The 15,542-nt window shown below is 50.9% G+C and overlaps 8 protein-coding genes across 8 annotated transcripts; 3 read left to right on the forward strand and 5 right to left on the reverse strand.

Annotated features, from left to right (window-relative positions):
- Positions 1-150: 150 nt before the first annotated feature.
- Positions 151-717, forward strand: N7457_003737 (cysteine hydrolase family protein; the record flags this gene model as incomplete). Its single annotated transcript, XM_057174782.1, has 1 exon — positions 151-717. The coding sequence occupies one exon, from the start codon at positions 151-153 to the stop codon at positions 715-717; it is 567 nt and encodes a 188-aa protein (XP_057034933.1).
- Positions 718-1,278: 561 nt separating this feature from the next.
- Positions 1,279-3,381, reverse strand: N7457_003738 (Copper amine oxidase N2-terminal; the record flags this gene model as incomplete). Its single annotated transcript, XM_057174783.1, has 3 exons — positions 1,279-1,487; positions 1,539-2,447; positions 2,496-3,381. The coding sequence occupies 3 exons, from the start codon at positions 3,379-3,381 to the stop codon at positions 1,279-1,281; spliced, it is 2,004 nt and encodes a 667-aa protein (XP_057034934.1).
- Positions 3,382-4,997: 1,616 nt separating this feature from the next.
- N7457_003739 (uncharacterized protein) lies at positions 4,998-5,726 on the forward strand (the record flags this gene model as incomplete). The annotated part of the gene is made up of 3 exons (XM_057174784.1): positions 4,998-5,160; positions 5,227-5,520; positions 5,572-5,726. 3 exons carry the CDS (start codon positions 4,998-5,000, stop codon positions 5,724-5,726), a joined length of 612 nt encoding a protein of 203 aa, XP_057034935.1.
- Positions 5,727-6,602: 876 nt separating this feature from the next.
- Positions 6,603-7,991, forward strand: N7457_003740 (uncharacterized protein; the record flags this gene model as incomplete). The annotated part of the gene is made up of 1 exon (XM_057174785.1): positions 6,603-7,991. The coding sequence occupies one exon, from the start codon at positions 6,603-6,605 to the stop codon at positions 7,989-7,991; it is 1,389 nt and encodes a 462-aa protein (XP_057034936.1).
- A 195-nt stretch (positions 7,992-8,186) lies between these two features.
- N7457_003741 (uncharacterized protein) lies at positions 8,187-9,026 on the reverse strand (the record flags this gene model as incomplete). The annotated part of the gene is made up of 4 exons (XM_057174786.1): positions 8,187-8,397; positions 8,450-8,521; positions 8,568-8,776; positions 8,826-9,026. The coding sequence occupies 4 exons, from the start codon at positions 9,024-9,026 to the stop codon at positions 8,187-8,189; spliced, it is 693 nt and encodes a 230-aa protein (XP_057034937.1).
- A 559-nt stretch (positions 9,027-9,585) lies between these two features.
- On the reverse strand, positions 9,586-10,572 carry N7457_003742 (uncharacterized protein; the record flags this gene model as incomplete). The annotated part of the gene is made up of 3 exons (XM_057174787.1): positions 9,586-9,942; positions 10,004-10,311; positions 10,365-10,572. 3 exons carry the CDS (start codon positions 10,570-10,572, stop codon positions 9,586-9,588), a joined length of 873 nt encoding a protein of 290 aa, XP_057034938.1.
- A 396-nt stretch (positions 10,573-10,968) lies between these two features.
- N7457_003743 (alpha/beta hydrolase) lies at positions 10,969-13,136 on the reverse strand (the record flags this gene model as incomplete). The annotated part of the gene is made up of 5 exons (XM_057174788.1): positions 10,969-11,193; positions 11,248-11,308; positions 11,357-11,432; positions 11,482-12,720; positions 12,767-13,136. 5 exons carry the CDS (start codon positions 13,134-13,136, stop codon positions 10,969-10,971), a joined length of 1,971 nt encoding a protein of 656 aa, XP_057034939.1.
- An 802-nt stretch (positions 13,137-13,938) lies between these two features.
- N7457_003744 (uncharacterized protein) lies at positions 13,939-15,141 on the reverse strand (the record flags this gene model as incomplete). The annotated part of the gene is made up of 1 exon (XM_057174789.1): positions 13,939-15,141. One exon carries the CDS (start codon positions 15,139-15,141, stop codon positions 13,939-13,941), a length of 1,203 nt encoding a protein of 400 aa, XP_057034940.1.
- Positions 15,142-15,542: the final 401 nt, after the last annotated feature.

Consider the following 15,542-nt stretch of genomic DNA (forward strand, 5'->3'; position numbering starts at 1 on the left):
CCAATTTCCGTGTCTGAAGCTCAACTCTTCAACCCCTTCCTCTTCCGTACGTCTAGTGGCATGTAACACCCAAGTGTTGCTCCGAGTTTGTGACGCTTCATGACCTTTTCCAACCTCAACCACTTCAACCTCTCCCATCAACAAACCACCATGGCAACCGTTCTCATCATCCTCGACGTCCAAAACGGGGTCATCGACCGCCTCAAAAACACCGGGCCATATCTCCAACGCCTCGCATCGACAGTCACATCTGCACGCAAGGCAAACCTCCCAATCATCCACGTTGTCACCGCCTTCCGCCCCGGTTACCCAGAGAACAATCCAAACAACACCTCTGTCTCTTCGGTCGTCGCGCGCGGTGAATACCTCGAAGGCCAGTCCTCGACCCACGTCCACCCCGCGATTGCGCCCATCCCGGGAGAAGTGGTTCTCACCAAGCGTCGCGTCTCGGCCTTTTTCACGACGGAACTGGATATGCTTTTGCGCTGCGCCAATGCCGACGCTATCGTTGTTGCTGGGTTGATCACCAGTGGGGCTGTTCTATCTACTGTGCGTCAGGCGATGGATATGGACTATCGGGTTACGGTCCTGGAGGATTGCTGCATGGATCGGGATGAGGAGGTGCATCGCATGTTGATGGAAAGGATCTTCGCGGGTAAGACTGCTGTCCTTTCGGGGGATGAGTGGGCCAAGACACTTTCTATCGAGGAGCATTAAGAACCGCTTTTCGGTGGCTTGATTTCACTGGTATTGTTTTGCTTTGAGGGTGGAAATGGAGATGGAGCAGATAACTTGCTGGGGAGCAAACTGGCGACGACTAATTCAAGTGCTCGCCCAGTTCCACTCCGAGACATTCAGATTGTAGCTTTGAAAATGGAGTTTAATATCTCTTTGCTATCATTTTATCAATCTAGTCCATTAATCTCGATCGACCATACAGGTAGAGACTACTTCTTGTCGAGCACCACTGATGGTTTCTGCTCGATTGTCCAGGGGTTAAAAGCCCCCCTTTGACTGATTTCTTCTGCAATTCGTCTAGCGTAAGCACCGCTATCTTTGAATTCGCAAAAGAACGAATGTGCTGCGTTGGAGATGAGGGTACAGAGCTTGATTTCCTGGTTTCCAGTTTCAACCTTGAAGCGGCTAAAGAGGTAGACAAATACCGAGAACTACACCGTTCTTTGAGAGGGTTCATCCAATCGAAATGTATTCGTTACATTTTCGCTAGAAAATTCGTATATACATGTTATTTCTAGAGTCCGAAATTCACATCCATGACTACAGCTTCACCTGTCCTCGCTCCTGAGGAGCCGCACAGCAAGTCGGCTCGGGGTGCAGAGTAGACTTGTTGAAGGACTGGCTCGACGCGGGCACATCCAGCGCAGGATTCTTGGTGAAGAATCCATCCGGCTTGAGCATCACGCTGACACGCTCCACCGGCATAACAGGGAAGTCCTCAATACGAGGGTTGTGAGTCAGACCGAATGCTAAAAGAAAGGTCAGTCTCCTGCGATAGAGGGACGGGGTGGTTAACATACTGTGCCAAAGAACAACATCTTCATTTTCAACTGCATCATTGCGTCCAGCCCACACTTCCACACCCTCGGACTGCTTGCTCTGGTTGGTGAATTCGCCGGCAGCGAATAGCTCGTCATCCTGGTATTTGGTAACCCAGATAGGGCGGGTTGCGAAGCGGGCACGCTTCGAGCCGAACGAGTTCGGGTGTGCGAGAAGCATCTGGCTTGGATTCGTTTGTAGCTTGTAGGCAATTGGGTGGTGGGTGATAGGGTTGATAATTGAGTCATTGCGGATCTTGAATATGCGGTGGCGATCAACGCTAGTCAATGAGCTTCCACTGGACTTGATAACGTTTTGTTCCGTGGTGTACCCGACAAGCCATGGATTGTTCTCATCCTCAGGCATAGGCACGCTGTCCTCGTAATAAATTGTGTTCTTGAAGCCGTCTAGGGCCGGGTCGATACGGAGGGAGAACATGTGCTGGTGGAAGGGGGCCATGACGCCTGGTCCGACATTGGTGCCCCATGGTACGGTTTGGCCGCTCTCATTGTCGAAAGGCACTGTTGAAAGGATACCCGTTGCTCGCACCTCGAGTTCAATATTAGCTGCTTGGTCAAGGATGAAGGCAAAGATGTATTCGTAGTTCGCAACGGTGCAGATCATCTGAATAACGAGCTGGCGGTTACGAACGACCGTTGCCGCACCACTGCGGTAGTTGGTGTGCTTGTGCTGCAATCCATTGTCCTGCTCGTGCATGCAGATGACATTTTGAAGTTGGATTGGGGTACCCTGTGCATCTGTGCGATAACCATCAAAATACTTAATGTGGCCAAGACAATCACAGCCGAGGCTCAGTTGGTTAGCTGTGATACCGAAACCGACATCGCCAACGTCAAAGGCTTGCTTGCGGTGGTAGGGAGCACGAGGGTCTAGAACAAGTTAGATATGTTAACAAAGAGGGAATAATTATCACATACCGCCGTAAGGGACTGTCATCTCAGAGAAAGATAGACGGTAGAAGGTGTTGCGACCATCGTATGTGACATTGTGTAGCACAAGACCTTCTCGGTTGTTGAAACCCACACGGAACCGCCACTTTTGCCATGATACGGCATTTCCAATAACATTGAATGACGCTCCCTCTGGTTGTTGGACAATATAGGGCTTCAGATCTGTGCGCAGAGGCTCGCTCAAGAGATCATGTGCGTATTGCACAGTAGAGACCTGCTTCCAGGGCTGTGTTTCGGTGGTTTGGGCATCGGCCCCACCAGGCAGGTAATCCATACGGACTAGTTCGCGGGAGATGCCATCGAAGACCGGGGAGAACTTGCAGGGTAGAGAATACTGGTTGTTCTGAGGGTGATCTGTCGCGACAATGTACATATAGCACTGGAACAACCGCCGAGTCTCCTTGGCATCTTCGGTACCGTAGATCCACGGGTCCAAGCATACCGTGTGGCCAGCAGGAAGCTTCAGCTTTTCGATCTCGGCTTTGACGGCAGGATGGTTGAGACACAGCTGTTCAATTTCCATCATTTCGTCGACATCCAGTGGACCCTGGACATCCTTGGGCAGCTCTTTCGCTGACACGATGGACTTGGTGTCTGCGTTCACCAGGGCCTTGAAGAAGGACCCATTGTCCAACCTGTGGAAGAGTGCCATCAACAAGCGGGCTGGCTTACGCGGGCGCACTTCACCTAGGCGTTCGGCCTCAAGGAATGGTACCACCTCATGCTTGGCGGGTTCCTGGAGATCAATGCGCTTGTGGCGTAGCTTGACACCGGGAAAGGCGGCTTCCAAAACGGAGACCGCCAATCGGATCTCCCCAGGAGTGATGGGATCGAAGGGGTGAAGGCTTGCCATGATGGATAATGATGAATCGTTCTGCATGGGCATGGCACTGCATTTATATTCGCACGAACCAGTTCGTTCCCTTTTGGGTAAATCTTTCGCGCTCCCAAGGCCGTCTGATTGGCCGTTGAGTAGACCACCGGGCGCATCTTTACCCCCAACGGGTTTAGCGCCTGCATTTCTGAGAAGCTAGGCGGAGCATGGAGGTGGATTGCGGAGTGGACGGAATTGGAGCAATTGGAGATACGAGGTTGATCAGTAACATGCAGTCTCCATTGGATACTATGTACGGAGTACGGAGTAGTGAATACAATGGATGTTAGGCCGACAGACATGAAGCCTCCCGAGGTCGGACTTCACCTGACTCGCAGGCGGATTACAAATCCATCATGGCCTTACAGCCTTGTTTATCAGGCCAGAATTGCTGCCTCCCATATTGTCGGGTGTTGGAGTTTTATGGAGCGTGGTTTAGGTCCAACGAAAGGGGAGAAGGGAACGGGAGCCGCTAACAGGTGCACATCCTGGAGTAAGACGCTGTCACTCGGAGAAGCTCCTCGAAGTCAGTAAGGCTGAGTCCCTGAAGGTAAGCCAGGGCTTCTGCCTTGTTGTCAGGCAGTGCAGGTGGCCTAAAAGGCCACCTGCGAAGGGTCTTCTGCGCGAGTCTGCAAAGGGCGTGCTCGGGGATTTTGGTCCTGCCGCACGAGTATACGAGTTTGACGTCCTTATGCCGATGTTTCCGGTGATACCAGTCGAAGTCCCTGTGCGCGGGAGGGCGAGCCACAAGAGATATTTCACGAAAGAGCCTAAAAGGCTAACAGGAGGCGAATCTCCAACACTATTGTAAAAGATCCTTCGAACAAACCAAACGCGAAAGTGTTGAAAATATTGACAATGTCTTGGCTTCAATGGTTTGCCACCGGAGAAGATGCACCTCAACACCTTGCTATCAGGTTATGCCGAGCCGTGCAAATCTATGCCGTTGAGTTCGCTGCCAATATAGAAAACTGCTCGTATTGTTGACCACGTTAGCAATGTCTTGTTCACGTTGCTACTTCAGCTGTGCCCACTCTCATCGAATTGTATTACGGGGCCAAGACACCTGGTGATCTCGGGATGTTATATTTAGTACTGCTCTCCAGGGCTGGCCATGGAACTATGTAAGGCTTACCATGGGACCAGGGGAGATCGCGGGGGAAAAAGAGGATCTTCCCTGAAATGGAAGTCAAGTTAGATCCCATTGGACAGGAACCCGCTGTTTTCGAGGTAGCCATGGAGGAACAGCTGATACACTCAACCATCACCGGCAAGTCTCCAGCGTTGAGGACCTTGGGTCAACTAAAACATCCCTACTCAATCCTGTCATTCACTCTATCTTCAGGCCAATAGTGGCTATGTTTTTCACCATAGTAGACATCATAACGCCACTATCCGACACAGCATGGAATATGGCCCGGTCTAATATTAGCAATATTGTCAACATCGCATTGCAAGCCTACTTTGGAAGTATATAGGAAAAAAACATATATAAGGCCCTTCAGTATCTCATCGATGGTCTGTATCAATTCATACAATCAGAACAACTTTGAACAACACTCTCTGCATTCTACATATTCCAAACATCTTCTACAATGAAGTCCTCTGCAATTCTCGGTCTCTTTGTTGCCTATGCAGCTACTGCTAGCGCAGTTCCATTGAAGCCCAGAAATGACCAAGTTGAGATCACCTTCATTGGTGCTGCCGACGCTCAGTTCACTCAAAGCTTCCCGACTGATGGATCAGCTGTCTCAATCGGTGAGTCTCGATTGTTTGCAGGCAGTCAGGCCAAGACTGTGAAAGAGACAATGCTAACTCAATTAGACAATCTTCTGAGTATCTCTCACATCTCATCTAACACTGCTGAGGTCCAATGCACGTTCAATGGCATTGACCATAGCGTGACCGTCATCAATGGCGCCGAATGGGTTGATGTCGGTCCTCCGCAGACCCAGGTGACTGGGTCTTGCCAGGCTCAGGCATCGGATTCATCTCCACCTCCTTCTACCACTCCTCCTCCCACGGGGGATCAGGACCACGTGCAGGTCACTTTCCTTGGGGCTGCCGATGCTCAATTTACCCAGGGCTTCCCTGCAACTGGAGAATGGATTGAAATCAGTACGTATATATATTGTGTATCCCAAGAAGGAAAGTCTCTAACTGCTATAGCCAACCCTTTGAGCATTTCTCACATTGAAACCAACACCGATGGTATTAACTGCGTCTTCAATGGCATTGACAACAGTGTTACCACTGTTACTGGTACACAGCAGGTCGACGTTGGACCCCCACAGACTCAGGTCTCGGGATCCTGTGCATGGTAGTCTTTTAGGAAGATAAACAACACTGGAGGCATAATACATTGTCAGTCTTGCGTTCGGAAAAACAAAGAAGAGACCAAAAAAATGTGCTCAGTTGTCTGTCTTTTGAGAGTGAGCTTTATGAACTTGGTTATCTTTTGTGGGAATATGGCCCCTTGTTACTTTGTCGATATGTTCATTCCTTGGTCACATTTATTGATACTCTCATTTAATACATGTCCACTTATCCGATCCAGCCATGAAAGTGATGAAAGTGGTAGTATTAATCACACCAAAAAGATTCAAATAAACTACACCGTACACTAAAGACACGAGCACATCGATGTGGCGAAGAGGACAGGGGATAAATGTGATTCGGACTGGAATGCGACGCGAGGGGCTTCAGAGGCGTAGGGTTGACCTCGGACACGACATGACCTCCACGAACCCCTACACTACCTTTTCTATGACTCTTCTGACCAATAAACAAATAAGAATTGATTTTAAACACAGTCACAGAAACCCAATCCTATCGCCAGGAAAATGTAGCTTCGAGAGCCAAGATAGGCCAAGAAGCCCTGGAATTCGGGGCTGCTACAGTCCCTTTGGAACCCTTCACAAATCCAGTTTGCGAGTACATTCCTCATGAATAGTCCAGACCTTGGCTCCAAGGGCTGTATATAACCAGATCGCGTCCCCAGATCGCGTGCTTTTTGACATCTACGACAACGACAGACGACACCACGCTACCACTATGGATCTGATGAACTGAGCGCGTGCCTCTTGTTTTCAGCATCAATTTTTGGGATCATACAATTGACGCCTATCCCTTTGCATCGATCGTCGGCTTTTAAAGTTCATAGATCTAATACCGATCGTAAAAGTCGTGTTTCTTTTGCAATGCGGAGCGTGACTATATTGTTCGTCTTTGCGGGCTTGGTTGGGTACGCCTTTGCTGGCTTACACCACCATCTTGCCCATGGCCATCGCCGTCGCCAATTGATTCCACATGCCGAGAATCTGGAACCGAGAGACCTGGCCTGGGATGGCCAGGTCAATATCCCAGGTGATGTCGTGGTTGAATCCATCACTCGAACTACCACGACAACGGTTTTTGGATACTGCGCACCAACCAGTACTTCTCGCTCTACGCTTACGCTCGTGAAAGCGAAGGCTGAGCCCACAGTATATACAACCAATCACCTGGCGCACAATCATACACCTCCCGCGCCATTCCAGGCCCAACGGGACCAACCTGAACCGCAGCCCGGACCTCCAGCCCCCAAGCCAACGGAGTCTGAGGAGACTACTACCATGTACAACACAAAGACAATCACCAAGACGGCAACACATACAGTAAGGGTGACCGTGCACCCCGGAGCCAACCCTACGCACGTTGCAGACTCATCTCCCAGGAACCCCTCGAAGGCAGGGAATGCCATTCCGTTGGCAAGAACCCTCCCCAAGGGCTCGACAGAAGAAAGAAAGAATATCCAAACCAAAAACACCCCTCCCCCTCCCCCGAACAGTGGACCACTCAACGCCGTCTTCGATCTACCAGGCCAAGTCATCCCAGATATCCATGTGATCGACCAGATCCTCCCAGGCTCCCAACCAGCCCAGTCCGCACCATTGGACTGGACTGCAACGGTACCGGGGGATAGATTCCTGAGCAAAGGGTTCGGAGGACGGACCTCTACACATGGCAAGGAGATCCACTATCATGGCAACGTCGGCACGCCCTGGGGAAGCAATATCATCACTATCAGACCCGAACAAGCACACCAATACAAGTACGTGGCACAGTTCACGGGTTCGAATGTAGAGCCCTGGACTGTCGTTTTCTGGAACAAGTTTGGGCCTGATGGTAAAATGACTGGGTGGTATGGTCATTCGGCCGTGTCTTTTAGTCTTGCGCCCGGCGAGACGCGCTATGTTGCTTTCGATGAGGACTCTGAGGGTGCGTGGGGTGCTGCCCCTGGAGACCATCTGCCCACTGATCAATTTGGTGGATATTCCTGTACCTGGGGCGAGTTTACATTTGGTGATGGCGAGAATCATGGCTGGTCGGGCTGGGATGTTTCGGCTATTCAGGCGCAGGCTGCCCGTCACCACGTGCAGGGAATGTCGATCTGTCAGGCTAATGGGAAGGGATGCTCGATTATCACTCCCCATGCTAAGAAAGTGGTTGATGCTTATACCCATTCAAAGAAGCACCTGAATGGTATTGGCGGCTCGGCGGCTCCTGGTCCTGTGCGATTGAAGGTGCTGCTTGATTATCGCGGTTGATGGTGAACCTCTTATATATACCCATGTATGATGTAGCAAGATAGTTATGATGATCACCCAATCTATTGAGAAATTCATGGTTTTGCCCGAGACTATCCTACATCCGAATATTGTAGGACGAAATAGTAAACTGGCCAACCCGATCTGCATAATATCCCAGCAATCTAATTGCGATGAAGATCCCCCAATGCATATCTAATCCATAGCGGGAATATCGATCTGTGTGATAGTCCACACTTTTCCATTCTCGCTCGAGGAGAGTCCAGTATAAGTAGCACCGCCCGCGCTAGCAATCGTCGCACCGAATGTGGTATCGGGCGACGCAAGGGTGATGACCGTGTTCAAATACTTCTGTGCAGCAATAGTTCCAGAGCAGTTGTCATTGCACTCGGTTCCGGTGCCATAGCTATCTCGCGTTAGCATGGTTCTTGGTATGGTGGCATTCTGTGTGGACTTACCCTCGCATATAGGGACCGGAGGCATAAGAGTAGGTGGAAAGAAGATCTCCAGTCTGACCATTGGTGACAGTTCTAAACATATTAGCCATGCACTTGGGTAGTTCCATGTCATACTTACTGCTTCCAGGTCTGTCCATCCGACTCTAGATTGTACTCGATCCTCACCTGATCGGTCCCGCTAACGGGCGAACTGGGTCCGTCTAGCTGACCAAAGCCTCCAAAGATACTGGCGCGTACACACCACTGGCCAGTGGTTGCTCCGCACCAGTCATTACTAGGCCAGCTTTCGAGGGTCGTTTGGATCAGGTCGCCAGTACCGTTGGACATCTGTCGACTTTAACGATGATCAAATCCAGAAGGAGATATGGGGACTCACTCCCGGCCAGAGGAACAGGACACCATTCTGAGTTGGTGGCGCATCCCCAGGAATCAGTGTTGTGACGGCATTGACGATGGTGGACTGGGAAGGACCGAGTGAGACGCTGCCACCCCAATAGTCATCCCTCTTAGTGAGTGTTCCTAGAAGTCCTGCACTAGCAAGACCAGCAGCGGCAATTAAAGAGAGTACAAAACGCATCTTGGAATTGATGAGCCAGAAGACCGAAACGTTGCAAGTATACCAGGTGTGCCTCCGCTCGGGGGATTTCAAATTAGAAGAGTATGGTCTGTTCTCATATCGTTCGTGATACCCCTCTCTATTTATACATTTTCCCAGCAAGATGTGTATAGATACACTTCTGCCGGTGGAGTGGTGGAATTGAATCGAAACGGAGCGCCTCCCGACGCCGTTTAGGGCTGGAGGTTTCACGTTAAAACAACCCTCAAACCAGGCTCATTGGTGAAACTCCCCTGCCCTAGTTGATAGCGCTTTCTGATTGACGCGTTAACCCCCTTCAAACAGATCCTATGCAGTCCGGAGCCCCGCATGTGGGATTTGCCTCTAGCGAATGGGATCGATGTCTGCTACTCGCCGCGGACTGCAACATTGATGTAGGATATAATAGATAATGAGACAGGCGTTGGGGAAGATTGCAGTACGAATGTAATTTTACCGTGTAGATCATCAAGCTACATGATGTTCCGAGCTCCATTATTCCGAAGATCCCACTAGATCGCATTCCGCTATAGCTAAAGTCTCACTCCAAATATTCACCCTTGGTTTCTGCGTGGATCACATCAAACAGGGGCTTTGCGCTGAACCACCCAGCCTTCGGAGTCCCCACTGTTTGGTACGTGAATGCGGCATCGGCTTCCTCGATTTTCACCGTTTGTCCGCCTCGTCCAGCGGCTGCTGCGTCCGCCAGAAGTTGTGCATAGCAGCACTTCTCCAGACTCACAAACCAGAATACTGTCTCTTCTATTGTATTACCAACTGTCAAAAGGCCATGGTTTTGCAAAAGGGCCGCCTTTTTATTGCCAAGGGCTTTGGCAATGTTTTGGCCTTCTTCCTCCGCCAAAACAACTCCCTTGAATGATGAATAGAGTGCCAAGTCCTAGTATCGTTAGTTAAATTTCACATGTGAGAACAGCGCATCGAAACTCGGTGCATCATACATTGTGGAAAGCACAGGCGTCTTGCGAGATGATATCAAGCGGTCGGCCCAGCGAGCAGAATGCCCGTCCATGAAGACTATGACTGTGCGCTGCACAGTTCACATCGGGTCGTGCTGCATGAATAGCGGAATGGATCATGAATGCAGCAGCATTCAACATCCGGTTTGCTCCTCCTGCGATGACTTTGCCATCATGGTCCACTTGGATCAAGTCCGATGCTTTCATCAACTTAAATGCCGTCCCGAAGGGGTTCACCCAGAATGTTGTCGGATCAACCGGATCTCGAACAGTGATGTGACCAGCAACACCTAATGAAGAATATTAGCCCGCTAACTTAGACGTGTTGCAGGGTCATTCCTACCCTCGTCGTATCCCTTGTCGCCAAAAATTCGGAAGGCTGCCGCCAAGCGGCCCTTCAAATACTCCCGTTCTTTCAGCTTATCTTCAAACACTGGGCCACTGGGCATTGGCATTTTGACCTTGGCCTTTTCGACACCCGCCGCCTGGGACGACTGTGTCTGGATGCTGACGGTATTCGCCTGGATCTCAGTGGCAGTTGGGGGAGCCATGATTATATTTGGGTGTTCTGGAATCTGTGGTGAAATTGAGCCTGGCGAAGCGCAGTGGAGGGATTATAAATGGCAGGGTTAGCCTGGTCTGCTTCACTGAGAGGCCCTCGAAGCGGGGTTGCTGGCTGTCGGCGATTGGACCGAGGCTGTGGCAGTTCTCCGCATACGTCATCGTGCTCTGGGGGCTTATAGTTGAGATGTATGAAAGAAAGCATGTTGAGTGGAATTAGAAACAAGGGCTCAGATAACACTGGAATGACACCGAAATAGATCAAATCGCTGGGCAGTAATATAGCAGTTCGAATCATTAATGCATCAAATCGTACTTGACTGGATCAAATCCCGACATAATCTAACCAAAACAGAAAGAAAAGAAAGAAAAATGGCGTGTATAGATCAGATCGGAAACAGAGGCGCCCGCTGTACCTCTGCCATCAGTGCGTCGAAGAGTCTACGGTCGGATGGACTGAAACTTCGACTGGCAGTCGCATGGTGCGGAGAGCCAACTAATGGCTTGAGGTCAGCCTCGCAAATCGTTCCCACCATAGGTAAGGTGCCCGTTTGGAAGTAATGGCGAATAGCTTTGGCCACGCAGATCGATGGGGCTGCGAGTGTTGTGTGCTAGATGAATTAAGTCAGTGGTGATACCACGATGAACCAACCTGGGAGACTCACCCCTTCTGATTCTTGCTGGAGCAATCCAGATCCTGGGAATATCTGAGACATGTGTTGGGCACTGGCACAGTTAGTTCGAACTGCTACTCGCGAGGAAAGGGATATTCACCTATGAAGAGGAGTCACTGGGTCTAAGGTATTTGACACAAACAGCATGGGATGAGCAGTAACAGCGCCCCAGGGCCCTGGAGCTGGTCAATTGAGAACGCCCTGAAAGGTCAAATTGGGACGTACCTGTGAACTGGTATTTGGCCTTGGCTTTCCATCCAACGCAGCTCAATTGCATCTGCGCCCAGTAGTCACCTAGCGCTGCACTATCCGCCTTCAAACTGTCCCATTCTATTTGGAACTCTGCGATATTCAGGTTTGTCATGTATTCTGCATCCGAGCACATAATAGCAGCCATAGCATAGAGCATGTTGTCCTGGGTAGTGGCACATTCCGGTGACCAAGGCCCAGCCAGACTGCATTTGTTAGATGGACATGCACCGAAGTGGCTTGCATGCTTAAAATCGGCCATAGGAATAGCATTTCCTTTGGCCAATTCGCTCATTCGATCTGCTAGGATGGGGAATGCAAGGAGGGGCTGGTAGATAGCAACACGCTGAATGGCTTTGATGTCTGTCCAGGTAACAACCTCTGGTCCGCGTGCCCCAGATGCCATCACAGGGATCGATGTGTTGAGGATCTGTTGCTCAAGTTCCCAGTACGCTTCCTTGATAGCATCTGCACCACCTTCCAGATAAAAGGGACATCCCACAAGTCCAGCCTCATTGCAGTACTGACCAAACCGCTCAAAGATAGCATCCGCATCAGCAATGACATTTGGGCCCGTCCCTTGGTAGTATTTGACCATGTCAACCACCCCATCGAGGACAGCCCGTGTGACTCGCTCTGGGAAGAGCGAGGCAAATGTAGTGCCCAATACGGTGCCGTATGAGCGGCCCCAATAGAGGAGTGGCTCTTCTCCGCGGCGCCATTTAGTGCGTTCCAAAATCGCATTTGTCTCCGGCCGGTGGTATCTCATGTGAGCTGCCTGGGCTTTCTGGCCTTCCTTTTCGCGCCATTCCCCATGGCGTTCGATGATAGTCAGCATGTCCCGTGCGACCAGCGGTGTATTAATATAGGACATCATTGGCTCCTCTGTTCCCAAGCTCGACATATCGTATACCGAGCAACCCGAGTTCAGGGCCTCAGTCCGCTGCCAGTTTTTCTGCAACGAATCCAATCCACTTCCCAGCATGCCTTCTGCGGAGACTTGCAATTCCCAGTTCCTCTGAGACACTGGATCAGGGAAACACATCACCGGAGGCGTTGTGGATCCCACCCCACGAGGGTCAAACCCAATAATATCGAAATATCTATTAGTAGGTTCATCGCCGATCTCACTTGGATCGGCCTCCGCATCGATGATCAACTGGAGATTCGGACCCGCCTCAAATGCTTGCATTGTTCCTGGTCCACCAGGTCCACCTGCATTGTGAGCTTGATTCCCCATGAAACATTGAACCGCACTCACCGGGATTGATCAGAACCGCCCCGCCATACCGAGGATCCGTGACTGGAACTTTGGCTGGTAGCCGGACAATAGCCAATTCAAACGTGCGACCTTGTCCATCTCCCCGTTCATAGTCCATTGGTACCTCTAGTCTCGCGCATTGGAAATCATCTCCACAGTAGTGGTACTCCAAAGACCGCGAAGGAGTAATTTCATCCCAGGGGACTGGGATATCCACAGGCTCAACCAACGTTCGTGACGGTAATGTGGCCGGCCAGGCCAGGAAGGTCAATATGACAGCAGCCAGAGGCAATCCCCAACGGACATATTGACGAGGTGCCTGGCGTGCCTGTGCCTGAAGAGGCGGTAAAGGAGCGGGTTTTAGGTCCATGTGGCGATCAAAACACTGCGATGGAGCGCAGAACCCAAAGCCCAGCGACCCAAAAAAATAAGACCCCAAGAAGCTCAGAAGCTCAGACGCTCAGAAGCCAGGAAGCCAGGAAGCCAAGAGCAACAGATCAAAGGAACAATCCATTGTCCATGGTCGGGGCTTTTCGACAGGTCCCGCCGGTCCCGCTCAAGTGGGGGGGCCACTCGACGCCTTCGCTCATCGCATCTCCCTTCAAAAGAAGCGATTTGGGTCTATCATGCGATTCGCTCATTGGACGCGATCAAAAAGATAGCTGAGAAATATGTGCTCATGGGTCGGTGTACCCTGCATATCTCCAGGGCTCAGGGGCCAGTGAGATGGATCCAAGCCCGCGTTGGACCGGTTCTGTAGTCACACTATTCGAGTCAAAGCGCAAAAGCCTGGGAAATATGTCTGACCAGCAAAAGGACAATGGTATTGGGCGATGAAAATAATCTCATACATATGCAAGAGGCTCACGTATCACATCATGAGCTCTAGATGCTCTGGGGGACATTAGGCAAGATCGTGACCACAGTTGGCTATGTATGGATGGATGACTGCGTCTGAAAATAAGGTCGTTACGAATACTTTGTTTCAAAGATCTCGCAACGCCCGCTATGTACAAGGAAAAGTCAAGAAAATTGCAAAGAAAGAAGCCCCATTCAGTAGTAAGATCCATCCTACCCCTGCGGTCTATTCCCACGCGCAAATGTAACGAAATGTCAGCTTGCTCGACTCCTCGGAGAGTCTCAAGGGCGGGAATTCAACTAGACCGGTCAGCTTAGTCGCGGCTGCGAGGTCGCTTTCGGGGATTGATAACCCGCCGCCCAAGAGACTCGGCGCGGCTGGGGATGGAGTCCTCGACTTGTTGGAGATACTCGACAAAGTCATAGTAGTTGTCGAAATCTAGATGCGTCTTGTCGGCCTCATTGCGGACCCTGTTCATCAGATGCTCAAAGAGATGGCGCATGCGGTCCCGCTCCGAGTCGTTATTCGGGAAATGTGGCACCCACTGTTGCATCCAGTTGGAGAAATCAGTCACCGATTGCGCCGGTCGCTGATAGCTATCTTTGTAGCGCGCCTTGGCGATCTCGGGGTACACTCCGTTCTGGAGCTGATGAATAAGAAAAGTGCAGAAACTGCCGTATGAGATCTTCTCGGCGGGTATGTGACGTATTTGTCGCTTCCACTCATCCTCCAGATTAAGGGCAACGTGCTTAAGCGCCCGATTGACCTTGCGCTCCTCCACTTTAAACCATTCGGGATATTTATCAAAGTGCCGCTCTAGACCCATAGTAAAGTTCTTGAACTCCCCCAAGGCTCGTCCGTTGTATACCGGCACATTGGGCACCGGTGGGGGCTGGGCAGATGGTTCGGAGGGGGCAGGTCGGGTGGGAGGTTTCACAGTGGAATGAGATTCAATCTTGATGGCGGTGGAACCGGCGGGGGACCTGCTAGCTGCAGCAAGAGCTCGTAGTTGCTCCAGGTTCAACCCGGACACGAGATTCTTGGCGACTTTAGGCGAGGAGTTGATTTCGATCGGCTTGGATGGCTTAGCCTCGGACAGACGACGTTCAGGAGATTTGGTCCGGGGAGCGGTATTCTGCTCATATCGGGCAGCAACAGTCTTCTTTTGGGCGCCATCAATACCAGCCTTGTTGTTCTTCGGCTCGGCCTCTTTAGATGGGGTGGCAGCCGGGGTCGCTGGAGACAAGTCCAGGCTGCTGGTAGCCAGCAGTCGACTCCGAGCACGCTCCAATTCCCTCTCCTCTTCGGCGACCTTTTGTTTGATATCAATGAGCTCACGCTGCTTCTTCAGTCGGGATAATTGAGCTTGAGCTTGACGAATTTCGGCCTCCAGATCATCGGCGGAGCCCAAAGGCTCGGGGTCGGTTTTTTGGAACATCTCATTCAGACTGTCCCATTGCTCTTGAATGCGGTGGACGTTGGATTCAGAGCCAGTGTTCTCCTCTGGCCCCGACATGGTGATTTTTTTAATCCTTGCGTGTCAGAGATAAGATAGTCTGCGGAGAAAGAAAGTTCCGAGTTCCGTGAAGAAGCTGTCACATGGACGGGATGCCCCAGGCAGAAAATGGGATCACAATCTGATCGGAATGATGCGATTGAATGGAGGAATTGAAGAATGGAACAATCCCACGGTGACAATATGGAGAGGGTCTTTCAGAATCAAAGCCCTTTCGATCTCACTTGGAAGGTCACCTAGTCTGTGAAAGACATTCCACATTCCACGGGCACATGCAGTACGGTCTATCACTTTGCTTTGAAATAGACAAATCTCAGGAGATAGAAACTGAGCTCGAACTGGCATAGAAATATCGAAGGGTGGGAATGAGAAGTTGTTGATTAGACACAGGGGTCCATCGA

The sequence above is a fragment of the Penicillium paradoxum genome, assembly GCF_028828445.1.
Source record: "Penicillium paradoxum strain IBT 22861 chromosome Unknown utg000003l_segment0_segment0, whole genome shotgun sequence".
Lineage (NCBI taxonomy): Eukaryota > Fungi > Ascomycota > Eurotiomycetes > Eurotiales > Aspergillaceae > Penicillium > Penicillium paradoxum.